This window comes from Panthera pardus, unplaced genomic scaffold, assembly GCF_024362965.1.
Source record: "Panthera pardus isolate Hobbes unplaced genomic scaffold, ASM2436296v1 HiC_scaffold_8, whole genome shotgun sequence".
Classification (NCBI taxonomy): domain Eukaryota; kingdom Metazoa; phylum Chordata; class Mammalia; order Carnivora; family Felidae; genus Panthera; species Panthera pardus.
Genome location: NW_026527013.1, coordinates 137,977,713 through 137,990,775, shown reverse-complemented (window position 1 = coordinate 137,990,775; position 13,063 = coordinate 137,977,713). Strand labels below are relative to the sequence as shown.

The window sequence follows — 13,063 nt, the reverse complement described above, 5'->3', positions numbered from 1 at the left end:
AACAAACGGAACACCACTAAACTCTAGCCACTAAACTCATAATGTGGGAGTCCCGTTAGTGCCTTTTCATCTCCATTAAATAATTTAGGCGATCTTGTTCAACAAATGTTTACTGAGAAATAACTACGCTAGAGTCTGAAAACACTAAAAGATTTTTTAAAGACATAGTTCTTGACATTTATAGTAGGGAAGACACACATACAAGTAAAAGGTAAATAAATAATTATCATTTAATTCAAGTAATAATAAAATCATGGGAATAACAATATTTAGAGGTCAGTATGATTCTGTTGAGGGTAAGGTAAGGCCCAAACTGCTAATTACCTACTCAATAGCCTCCTTCCTTACTGATAGAACCCCAATTGTACTCCAAGGGTCGCAATGTACCCTGTTAAGCAACATTTCTCAGCCTCTCTTGCAGCTAGAAGGAGTCAAGAAGATAAGCAGGAATCAGTAGGTAAGATTTCCAGGCTCCTTTAAAGGAGCTGACTGAATTGCAAAATACGCCCTTTTGAGTAACCCCCACAGCAATTCTTCTACCTGTCCAGAAAAGAGGAGGAACAGATCAGAAGCAGCCTGGGACAACAAAGATGTCGGGGTTGCCACACAGCCCCTGGCCTGCCTCCTCCAACAGTTATTTTACATGAGAGGAAAATAAATCTTTTGTTTAAATCACTCTTGTTGTGGGGTGCCTGGGTGGCTCAGTCAGTTGAGCGTCCGACTTCGGCTCAGGTCATGATCTCACGGTTCATGAGTTTGGGCCCTGCATCAGGCTCTGTGCTGCCCTCTCCGAGCCTGGAGCCTGCTTCGGATTCTGTGTCTCCCTCTCTCTCTGCTCCTCCCTCACACGCGCTCTGTCTCTCTCTGCCTCTCAAAAATAAAGAAAACTAATTAAAAAAAAATTTTTTTTAATCACTCTTGTTGACTTTCCTAAGTGGTCAAATCTCGTCTCCTAGATATAAATGACACAAATATCAATATTAAGGCGATTTTAATAAAGAGACTGCATGTGGAGGATTATGAAAGATGGAGAAAGTTTCCTAAGCAAAGATGAAAGGAAAAGCATGCCAGTCATTTGTTGTTGTTAAAGTTCTTGAATGACGGCAGGCTGTAGAATTGGAGAGGAAGGGGTAATGAGAGATGCTTAGAAAATAAAAACGAACACGACATAGTGATCCACTAAATGTGGGGAGGCCAGGGACGAGGAGGAGGCTGGGATAACTTTCGGTATTCCAATGTGAATAACTGGAAGATCAGTGGTTCTTCTGAGAGAAGTTGAAGGGGAGACTAAGAGTTAAGACTGAATACAGTGAGCTCCAGGGCCTGGAATTCTCAGGTAAGATGAATAGGCTCAGAAGACAAGTCTGAGTTTGGGGAATCATTCATGTATAATTGCTAAAACTAAGAGAACACACAGAAAATTAATGGAGAGATTTCTCAACTTGGGTTGTGTGTGGCGCAGGGGATAAAACTGGCATTTGAGAGATCAGTTCTTCACCATGTGTCATTTGGTTTTTCTGGCCTCTGGAGTTGGGCAGAAGAAGGGAAGAGAGTTACCTCTACGTGAGAACTACTTGAACACAGTAAGAAAGAATGCAGGTCAAGGACAGAGTCCTGAGGAACAGCAACCATTATGAGTGACACCCATGGAGACTGAGGAAGGTCAGAAAGATGGAAGGATGATAATAGACAATTAAGTCTCAAAGAAGAATGGATTTTTATTTTAGAGATGTCACAATAGCCTGAAACAGCAATTTAATATGGAGTGCTAAAATAGGAAGGAAGCAAAAGGGGGAGAGGAAAAGAAAAGTCACAAAAAGAAAAGGCAGAAGGAGGACAGAGAAAGGAAGGGGAGAGGAAGGAAAGAAAGAAGAAAAGACAAGACAAAAGGCAGTTCTGGAAATATTGGGAGACTGGAGAAAAACCAGGTGCAACTTGGCAGAGCTGAAAGGGAAACAGTGGCTCCAAGAAAGTGCACAATTCCAGTTTGAGGAATAAGATGGAGTGAATCTTTAAAGAAGTGAGCGCCTACTATCTGCCCAGCTAACAGCATTTATATACATATGTGCAAATCTATCTGTAAGGCACAAATTAAGACTGCTATTTTACAGATCAGGAAACCAAGGTTCTGGGATTAAATACTTTTTCCAAAGTCCCACTGTCAGTGAAGTGGCTGAACTCACGTCTGTATGGATCCATTATGGGCACTTGCTTTTTATTACATTTTGTTCAGTTTATCACATCACCTTCAATTACCTCACTCCCTACCCTAAATAATCTATCCCCCTCAAAGAATTTACTAGGTTTTATTTTCATTCTTTGTTTATCCATTATCTCTGAGTGAAATGCTTTCCCCTCAATGCCACACCTAATCCAGGCCCCTCAGCCTCTGAATAAATTCTGTTCAACACTCATCTCATAACCTCTAAGAAATTAACAATAACTCTACTGTGAGTTAGTTCAGTCCTTTATCAGATATTTATCTTTAACTGCATTAATCTTTATTTGTTACACTGTTTCTATACAGGCTCTTCACTTTACTTTGTGGGCACATCTTCCCAACTAGTTTACCAACACCTTGAGGACACAAGCCATTTATAGTATTTACTTTTTACTCCTTCGTTATAACTCCAGGTAAAACTCCATTATACGAAGCACAAGAGTACATAAACAGCGTGGTTCATAAATAATATATAAATACATACACAGAAAAACACACATATTTAAAAAGAACATATTTATATTATACATATTTTTCTAAGTGTATGAAGTATTTTTTAAACATACAGAAAGTACTAAAATAACAAAATATAAACCAAGAATACAGCCAAAGATCTATATGATTTAAAAAGAAGGTAGTCTCTAAATAAAGACTGACACATATAATCATTAAATATGAGGACGATGTTACTAAACAACTTCCTCTTGGATTCAAATATACATGTCTTTTTCTATGTCTATATATATAATTCAAGACCGAAACAATTAAGAACTTTTTTTTTTTTCAATTCCACAGTAAATCAAGCTACCATTTGTTCTACCTTCCTTTAGGCAGTACATCTTTCATGAAATTATTTTCAGAATTATTTTCAGAACTGTATGAACAAAAGAGCCTAGGTTATTTACACCAGTAAAACTTTCTACTATACGAGAACAACAAAACATTTTCTATAGCTTCACAGGACAAATGTTTGCTAGTTTTGCATAAACATTTACAATGTGCACCATGTGTGGTATGTACCTTTTATCTCGTGTCTTGCTCACCAACAACATTGATGTTTACATATACTTGTTCAGTAATAAGATGGCATCCAGGTAAGATGACAAAAATACGATGTGAAATCTATACGCTAAAGTAGACCATAAGTGACCACTTATTTCTTTTTAGCTTTAATTTGCTTGGAGGCAGAAGCAGAAATGAGTATTTCCCAAAGGATGTATTTTAGAAGCTGCTTAACATAAAAGAGAGCACCATAATTATACCAGTTTGAGAAATACTGCTTCTGTCTTCTTAGTGATTTCAATCTTTCACAAGTGCTGCTACTGCAAAAAAGAACCTTTTTTTAAAGTTTAATTGAGTGTTTCCCATTTCTGCCACCTGAGCCAGTCGTTGAGTGCTATCTATTGACATCACTTAATAGATAGTTGAGTACTATCTGTTAACACTGACTTCAAATGATTCTCTTCTTCATTTAATCAGGCTACCAAAAAGTCTTGTCAGCACAGTAGTCTGACATGTATTTTACCACAGAAACAATCTCAAGAGGATGTACAGGGAAGTAAATACACTACCTTAAAATAAGGATTAGTAAAATAAATTTAAACATCAATTCTTGTTGAAAAAAAAAAAAAACAAGTTTAACATCGGATAAAACCTTATAGCAAAGTAAATTCGGCTAAAATGTAAGGTTCTAGACCTGTTAACTAAAACTGCAGACTCTCTTTTCTGCAAAGAAACCAAAAATGGACACTAAAATCTCAAATTAAATGGGATCAAGAAAACAATACCTCAAATTTAGTCTGCTCTTCCTATTAACATTCAAGCCGATGAAACTTAAAACATAATCCATAATATAAATACTATAGCACAGCATTCACATTAATTTTACTTACCAAGTCATATATCTGGTTTGCCAACTGTACCTTCTCATCTGCATCTTCCAAAGCTTTATAGTAATCCTGAATAAAAACATTTTCATTTTAAGAACAAATTAATAACTTAAAAATATGTGCAGTTAGGACATAAAACTGCATTTTCATTATCATACCCTGTATTCAATGTCAGTCAACCTACATCAGCAATAAAAACCCAGTTAAGGATAGGATGGGGATGGGGTAGGATTAGAAATTTTATACAATGGTCAAGAATCAAAGGAAGATGTGAAGCATTCCTAAAAAAGATATAAGTAAAATTAAATACTATTCCAAGTCTAGCCTCTAAACTAGTAAAAGTTATGTGAACTAATGAATACTCTTTTTCTTTCAAAGAAAACGTTACAATTTATCTAATTTATACTCTCCATTTTTAATTTTTTTTAATAAAAGTATAAATATTGAAAATATTCTGACCTGCATGTCTCTATTTTCCAATTGTTCTGGAACTCTCAGGGGTTTTTTTGTTTGTTTTTAATTTGAGAGAGACAGTGAGAGCGCAAGAGTGGGGGAGAAGGGCAGAGGAAGAAAGAGAGACAATCTTAAGCAGCTCAGTGAGGAGCCTGACAAGGGGCTTGATCCCACGACCCTGGGATAATGACCTGAGCAGAAATAGAGAATAGGACACTTAACCAACTGAGCCACCCAGGTGTCTCAGAACTCTCTTAAGCTAAGTATTAATTCCTATAATTCATACAATGCCAATCTATACTTTAGATTTCTCCTCATATAAAGCAAATCATTTAAAAACATAGAAACCATGGACTTTTAGACTTTTAAGGGTATATCCAAGCTGCAGTGCACCAAAAACTTAATAGGTTAAAGGAATAATAACTGACTTGGTGTTGCCCATTTGACCCTTGAACATGGCGGGGGTTGGGATGCCAACCCCCCTGCAGTTGAGAATCCACATAGAACTTCTGACTCCCCAAAAGCTTACCTACTAACAGTCAACTGTTGACTGGAAGCATTTACTGATAACATAAACAGGAGATTAATGCATGTTTTGCACAAGCATTATATTCTGTATTCCCACAATAAAGTAAACTAGAGGAAAAAATGTTATTCAGAATATACTTTTACGGTACTGTTCTGTATTTGTCAAAAAAAAAAAAAATAATCCAGGTATAAAGTGGACCCATCGATACAAACCCATGTTGTTCAAGGGTCAACTGTATATGTGATGTCTATACTCATACACACCTGGGTCTCCAGGTATCCTCCCAGTCAGGACCAATTCTGTTACAGATTCTAATTTTTTTTCTCCTAACAGAAATAATCTTCCACCCATGTGGCAAAATAAATAACACAATACACGAAATTTGTAGCTTTCAAATTTCTTTCTCAGTTGATCTTTGATCAATTCTCTGAAGGATGGGGATGAAGGAGCCATTATTATCAGAGATATTAAAGAACCTGTCCAATGTTACACAGCTAAACGGAGGTCACGACAAAACGTGGGTCTTTTATGTAGTTCTTCCAATGTATCCCAAATACACTAGGTCATACATTTAAAGCAAACCTTGGGAGGAGATCTGATACTCATTCTAATCTGGAAGAGACCTGAGAGTACTATAAAATTAACAAAAACTCAAGGAATTCTGTATTTCTAGGCCCAATTCATATAGAGTTTTAAATAAAAGATTTTTAAAGGATCTTCTCAACTCTTAAAATTCTGTTCTTCTGTGATTCCACCAAGTCAGGTACCTAGCAATATGTAAAATATGCTTCAAGGTGTGCTATTTTTCATACCAGTTTGGGGCCAAAATTAGAAGACAGTATTTTCATCTCTAAAGACAAAGTAACTTTAACTACCTGTAACCCGAATAAAACAAATTAAAAGAAAAAAACTGTACTTTTTATGATTCTGTAATTCTCTAAAAAAAGTTGCTAATTTTTATTGCCAAAAAGTTATTAAAAATTCTTACACCTAGGGGTGCCTGGGTGGCTCAGTCGGTTAAAGCATCTGACTTCGGCTCAGGTCATAATCTCACAGTCCATGAGTTGGAGCCCCGTGTCGGGCTCTGTGCTGACAGCTCAGAGCCTGGAGCCTGCTTCGGATTCTGTGTCTCCCGCTCTCTCTGCCCCTCCCCTGCTCATGCTCTGTCTCTGTCTCAAAAATAAATTAAAAAATTAAAAAAAAAATTCATACACCTAAAGCTCTAAACCACAACAAAATATTTAAATTTTAAAGAGCCACTGGTAACTTTCCCTCATTCTGAGATCCAGAAAACTATTTCATTTTAAAATATCTTTCTCAGAGAGTCCCAATATTTACTGATAAATCATCCAGAGTGTTGAACATACTTTTTTGATGGATGCCATTTGTTCTTCTCTCCACTCCGGTTTATTTTTCTTTGCATTCATAAAGAATTCACTGACTCTTTGTTCTAGTTGATCCATTGCATCTATGACATAATAAAAACATTTCATATTTAGATGACCAAATTCATATACTGAATATACATGCTTTGATTTGGGGAAAGAAAAAAATATCTGACAACATACACTCTTTCACTTGGCCAATAACTTAAATATGTCATGCTTTGATTATGTAAATGCTTTACTTTAGAAAAAAATAACAATTTTCTCTACTGACAATTTATTTTTGTTATTTCAAAAATTTTCCAGTCATCAAAGGAGTCGACTACATAGATAAGTTCTGTACGACAGTATTTCAATAGTACAGCCTTTGGATCAAAAGCTAATGGCATTAAATCAGCCAAATGTGCCAAAACACAATTTCTCATCGAAAGTACCACTAGAGGGGTGCTGGGTGGGTCAGTCGGTTAACCGTCTGCCTTTGCCTCAGGTCACAACCTCACAGGTTTTTGGGTTCGAGCCTTGAGTCAGGCTCAGTGAGACAGCTCAGAGCCTGGAGCCTGTTTCAGGTTCTGTGTCTCCCTCTCTCTGCCCCTCTCCTGCCAGCACTCTCTCTCTCTCAAAAATAAATAAACATTAAAAAATTTTTTTAAAAAGCACCAGTAGATAATCCTCCCGTTTCCTTCTTTGTTTTTAAGTTTATTTATTTTGAGAGAGAGCAAGTGTGTTGGGGGGGGGGAAGGGCAGAGAAAGAAAGAAAGAGAGAGAGAGAAAGAGAGAGAGAGAGAAAGAGAGAGAGAGACACAGAGACAGAGTGTCTCAAGCAGGCCCCACACTGTCAGTGTGGAACCCGACCAAAGTGGGGCTCGAACTCACAAACTGTGAGATCATAACCTGAGCCGAAACCAAGAGTTGGAGGCTTAACCAACTGAGCCCCCAGGCACCCCTACATTTCTTTTCATAAGAAAAAGTAATAAAAAGATTTTAAATTCTCACTATATGCATTAAGCACCCGATTGTCTCACATCATGACTGAAATAGAGGGTACAATCATTTATTCACTTCATACACTGTATTATTTATTCTAGATGTTTTTCTCTAAGCGTATGCCAAGAATGGTCATCTCATTCCATGTCTGCTAAAAAAGGAAAAGTTAAAAAAAAAAAAAAAAAAAGGGAGGGGTGGAATCTGTTGCTATGTAAGTTGAGGAAAACCTTTTGGAGATTTTCAGGGCATAATAGGTTTTTAAAGATTCTAAGAAGTCTTGCAGTTAATTTTTTAAAAGACTTTTCCTTTGTCTAAGTAAGCATTTTCTAACTTCAAGTTAAAATGAATTTTGTGAGCAAGCCAAAGAAAGACACAATTCAGACTTCTACACTACAATCCACCAAATAAAAGAAAGCTTCCATATCTCATCACCTTGTATTAAGTGCAGCCACATGAAACTGACAAGAGGCTGAGAAAAGTATATTCATGAACAATGGTGCGGAAGGTGGAGAGGGGCAGAGAAACAAGTGAGGAAAAGTACAGGTCCTTAGCTACCTCAAGGAATGGTTGGTTCTCTGATCTCTTTCCACAATACCCCTTTTCTCCCAATCATATCCCAAAACCCAGGTCTTCCTTCACCTCTACTTTTAAAAAAACAAAAAACATGGGCAGCATGAGAAACATTTCATGTGTATAGCCTAAACATCACTGGAATAAATGGGATCAAGAAACCTATTTTTTGAGGATACACCCCATGAAGGCCAGCCGGCCATTATTATCACTTATACAATTTAATTAAGGAATAGCTGAATTTCTCCAAAGCGGGAGTAACATCCAGCTATAAAGGTACACCGAACTATATACTTTAATTAAGTAACATATAATTCATTTCGCATTCTTAATTTGTAACATAGTATGTCTACAAGATAGTTAGAACAGCGATATTATACGCATTTCATAAAAGGGGAAAGTTCATGAGGTTCATTCAGAGCATGGTGGACATAAATTTGTACTTAAGTGTAATGTTGCTCTAAGTATTTACCTTATCTCCAAAGACACTGATTCTTTAACTTTCTTTGAATTGTAAACCCTTTTTTAGAAACTCCACAGAAAAAAAATGATCATATAAACCACATACTGCTCTGTGAAAGAACAAGGTTAATTTTGGGAAAAAGTAACCAGACTACCAAGCTACCACTGATAGAAAAAAAGTCAATATTTTTATTACATCAGATAAGAAGCTTTACAGTAAAATCTTATTTCCTTCACTTTGAGAAAATATCATCCTGTTGACAATTGAGAATGTATCCTATAATGTGTAACTTTCCAAAATTTGACATTCCAAGTTCACCAGGGTCACTAAAGAACCACATATCACCTATGCTTCTGTTTTCCGCTCTTGAAAATTTTTGAATAGAACGAACTTTAACAAAAGTATAAATGCTGAAATCTATGTTCCATACATAAGGACTCAAGTCAAAATCTTCTCAACATTTACACCGATGTGCATTAAAACAGGTATCTACGTCCTCACTGAAGGTACAGAAGCTTTTATTGCAGAGTCTCGAATTCGAGAAGAAACAGATACACGTGCCCTAATGCCTCCTTCTCTTGTAAAAGCAAGGAGAAAAGTAGCGTGGAAAGCAAGAGGCAAGATTAGGCACTGCCTTTTCTTTTTCACAACTCCTTATCCACTAGCCAGTGAGCCGGAGGAGAGTCAAATAGCGGAGGCGATGAAGTCGATGGCAGGGAAGTCTGGACTGAACGCGCGCGGCGAAGAAGGGCAAACGCGCCGACTTACTCTGCACCTGCAGGTCCATCTCGCGCATCTCAGTGAAGCGGTCCCGCAGGTCCATTGGAAGCTGTTCAATCACTGTCAAAGGGAGAGTCCGTCAGAGGGGCGGGGCCAACGGCGAAAGTACGCGCTTACGTCGCTGCGTGCGTGCGTGCGTGCGTGCGGGGGGGGTCGAAGGAGCCGGCAGCCCACAGCGAGGCTGCCAGTTACCGTGAGAAAGAAACATCCCCCGCCTCCCCCTCCCTCCCGCCATCCCGCCTGCCCGTCCACTCGCGCTCTTGCCCGCCCGCAGGTCCCACAGACGGCCCCTGCCAGCGCCGCCCACTCACTTTCCAGATAGTCCTCTAGGTACAACATCGCGGCCCTTAGAGCTGGGGGAACGAGGGGGTCCAGGGGTTTATTTGTGTCACTCGCTGTCGCCGGAGTTTTGTCCCTTCCAATATGGCGCCTCCGCTAGCAGCACCCGCTCAGCTTCGGCGGAAAAAAAAAAAAAAAAAAGAAAAAAAAAAACCACTTTGGCGCCTGACGGCGCTTGCCTCACTGCCGCCCGGAGCTGTCATTGGTTGGCTGAAGCAATGACGTAAGCCGACCGGAGCCCGCCCCCGTGCCATTGTGGGAAGTGTAGTTTCATTCCCTCCCAACAGTTATTAACGTGCTGGCAGTTCCTCATGTAGAAACTACAAAAACCAGGCGTCCTTGCGAATGGAGCGCAACAGAATCTGAAATGCGGTGCCTATGTTTATTTGTTGATTTTTTGCACAGGGGATGACGGGAGTTGTATGCGCCTGCAGAACACAACTAGGAACAACTTTTCACCTGTTCTTTACTGCTATGATTCCATACCCTAGCGTTTGTGAGTCATAGATTTCAGATAGTGCTAGGCAAATAGAAAATGTTCCAACGCTAGAATAATCAGCAAAGTTCGGACGACTTGGATTGTTTAAAACAGAACTCTCTGTTGGAATTTATCCTTAATATCCACTGCTAAAAATATAAATGGGACTTCTGGTTGGCTTCCATGTAACTAAAATAGTGTACACTAAGAATATGGGGTGAATATGAATTTCCCATATTAAAAGATGCAAAAATAGCCCTTTATAGTCTCCTACACATTTTATTTTGCGGTCTGTCTCACTGTCATGGTAATGTAATTGAACTATACATAGAACCTGCACCCACAAAAAAGAAGAAATAGTGAACAGGTAGAAATAACGGATGAAAACTTAATATCTAAGGGGCTGTTCTAATAATCACTTTAGATTACGTTGAGTAAACAGCCTGTATTAGATGTCTACAGTCCTGGGCGGTGTCTATTTCTACCTTTTGACTCCTCCCCGCACATGCTCCACCGTGATGTATTTAGTCTTTCACTGCTCAGTTTTCTTTTTCTTAAAAACGTTCGCACTCAATAAAGGTTGGATTTTGTTCTTTTCCACCTGTCTTAGCTCTATCTGTTTTTGAGGGAAATTTGTCTTTAGTTCATAATTTAATGTTCTATTTAAATATTTTTCAGATTGGAGTTGAAACATTTTATGCATTTAAGTTTCCTGCTTTCCCCCTCCTTTACATTTTCTTATACTCAAGATTTTCACCGCTCTTAATCAGGATACTTACCTGTCATTTTGATGAATGTCAAAGGAAACTTACCTCAGTTCTAATAATTAACTAGTTTACTTTCTGTACTTTTATCTAAAATCTGGTGCTTTCAGTCTTCTTCCCTCCCACATTCCTTCCCTTCCTGCCTGCCTGCCTGCCTGCCTTCCTTCCTTCCTTCCTTCCTTCCTTCCTTCCTTCCTTCCTTCCTAACTTCCTTCCTTCCTAACTTCCTTCCTTCCTTCCTTCCTTCCTTCCTTCCTTCCTTCCTTCCGGCTGCTTTTAAGATCTCTTAGATATTTTTGCAGATATTTTTGCAGTTTCTCAGGGGTGAATCTAGGTTTGTAGTTTCTTTCTTTCTTTCTTTCTTTCTTTCTTTCTTTCTTTCTTTCTTTCTTTCTTTCTTTCTTTTCTTCTTACCGTTCAAAAAAATTTTAAGCCATGCTTGGATTTGAAAGGATTGCTGAATCTCAAGATTAATGTCCTGTAATGATTGTAGGAAAATTCTCAACCATTTTCTCTTATGTGTTGCTTGTTTTCCATGTTCTCCATTATCTTTTAGAACATCTATGAGACACCTCTAAGACTTTCTCACTTTATCCTCCATTTTTTGGTCTTTATTTTATATGGTCCATCTCAATATTTTCAGATAACTTTTAATTTTTACAAATTCTATTTGATTCTTTTTGAGCCATTTTCTAATTTCTTATACATATTAAACATCACATGAACATAAAACAATCTATATTCTGTATCTGTTACATCCCAAACTGGACATTTTATGGATCTTTTGTGCTGTTTCTTCTAGCTTTTGCTCATGGTGCCTATTTCTTTGTGGATTGTGATTTTGGATTCTGCACTCATGTTTCTGGGGTTGTAACTGTCAGAATTATCAGAGGCCAGAGTTAAAATTGAGTTTTCCTAGACAGTATTGGAATTTGCTTCTGCAAAAACCTAGGACCAGATTAAACTTTTCACTTAAAGTGTATTGGACTGCACAGATAGATTTCATTTGGCCTCAGATCCAAATGGCTTGGATTTGATTCTCAGAGGACATTCCCAGAAGAGATTTTGTCTTTCTTTCCTAGATTCCAAGGTCAAGTCAGCCATCAGATTTCTGACAAGTCAGAAATCTGACTTATGCATCAGATTTCTTCCTCATTCACCCTTACACTGGGAATGTAGTCCTTTAGGGCTTCAGATATTTGCCCCTGTTAGATTCCTTCTTTTAGATGGGTTCTTGGCTTTATTTCCTGACATTGGCATGCTGCACAGCTATAAAAGCAGGAGCTGTAGGTGTCCAGAATTTGACAGATAATCTCTTGACAAAATCCCACTTTGGCCCTCACTTATTTTTCAGGATACTCTCATTTTTCTTCTTTTTTTTTCTTTTGTTCCTTTCTGAGTATTCCTTCATTTCCTACCCGTTCATCAATGTATTTGATATTTTTTTTTAACCTAGCAGTTTTCAGCAGGTGTTTTTTCAGAATAGCTAAAATAGCATGCTATGAGAAACAAGAGAAATAGAAACTGAAGTCTTTCATTTCAGTGAAAACTGAGCTTCTTCAGGGAGTTTTCCATTTTAGGGAAAAATGAAATAATAGGAGGATCCCAGTTCATTCAATATACATATATACTTCAGAAAAACCAAAACATAATAAAACTTACATGGTATGTATTTTAGTTAACGAATGTAATCCTCATTTATGGACCATGTATCACATGCAGAAAATTATACATGTACACACATACGATAGTTTCTTACATCATTAGACTGTATAGTAGGTGCTACTTGGGGTGCCTGCCCACTCACAACCACTACCGTGTTTTTTGGCAGTGCTCCTTATATACAGGGGTGATGGTATTAGGACTACGTTATTGTGCTCTCTGATCCTTGCTCATTAATTTACAGGGATGGACCAAAGCTGGACCTATTAGATGCACTCTCTTGGGATCTGAAATTGGGAGTGAAGAGACTTGGAGACTGAAGGCATCGTGGCAGATCTGCAGCACAATAAATACATGGTCCACAAGCTTCTGCTGCTTCTCCTTGCTTTCTCCCCCCCTTTCTCTGTCACTTTCTCACTAGTCACTAGTTGTATGACCTTGAGAAAGTTATTTTAACACTCTGTCTCCAATTCCTCATTTGTAAATGGAAATAGCAATAGTAGCTAGTGTTAGAGGGAAGTAATACTGTCTATGCAAAGCACTTAG

The 13,063-nt window shown here is 38.1% G+C and overlaps 1 protein-coding gene across 3 annotated transcripts in view; it reads right to left on the bottom strand.

The window, feature by feature from the left end:
• ING3 (inhibitor of growth family member 3) overlaps positions 1-9,739 on the bottom strand; it is a 28,655-nt gene extending 18,916 nt beyond the window's left edge. For all 3 annotated transcript variants that reach the window (XM_019452553.2, XM_019452554.2, XM_053897174.1), the window contains exons 1-4: positions 9,586-9,739; positions 9,263-9,334; positions 6,460-6,560; positions 4,114-4,179 (exon numbers count right to left, since the gene is read on the bottom strand). In XM_019452553.2, the coding sequence (XP_019308098.1) occupies positions 4,114-4,179; positions 6,460-6,560; positions 9,263-9,334; positions 9,586-9,613 (267 nt within the window). In that variant the 5' untranslated portion in view covers positions 9,614-9,739. The remainder of the gene's footprint in view (positions 1-4,113; positions 4,180-6,459; positions 6,561-9,262; positions 9,335-9,585) is intronic.
• Between the last annotated feature and the right edge of the window lie 3,324 nt (positions 9,740-13,063).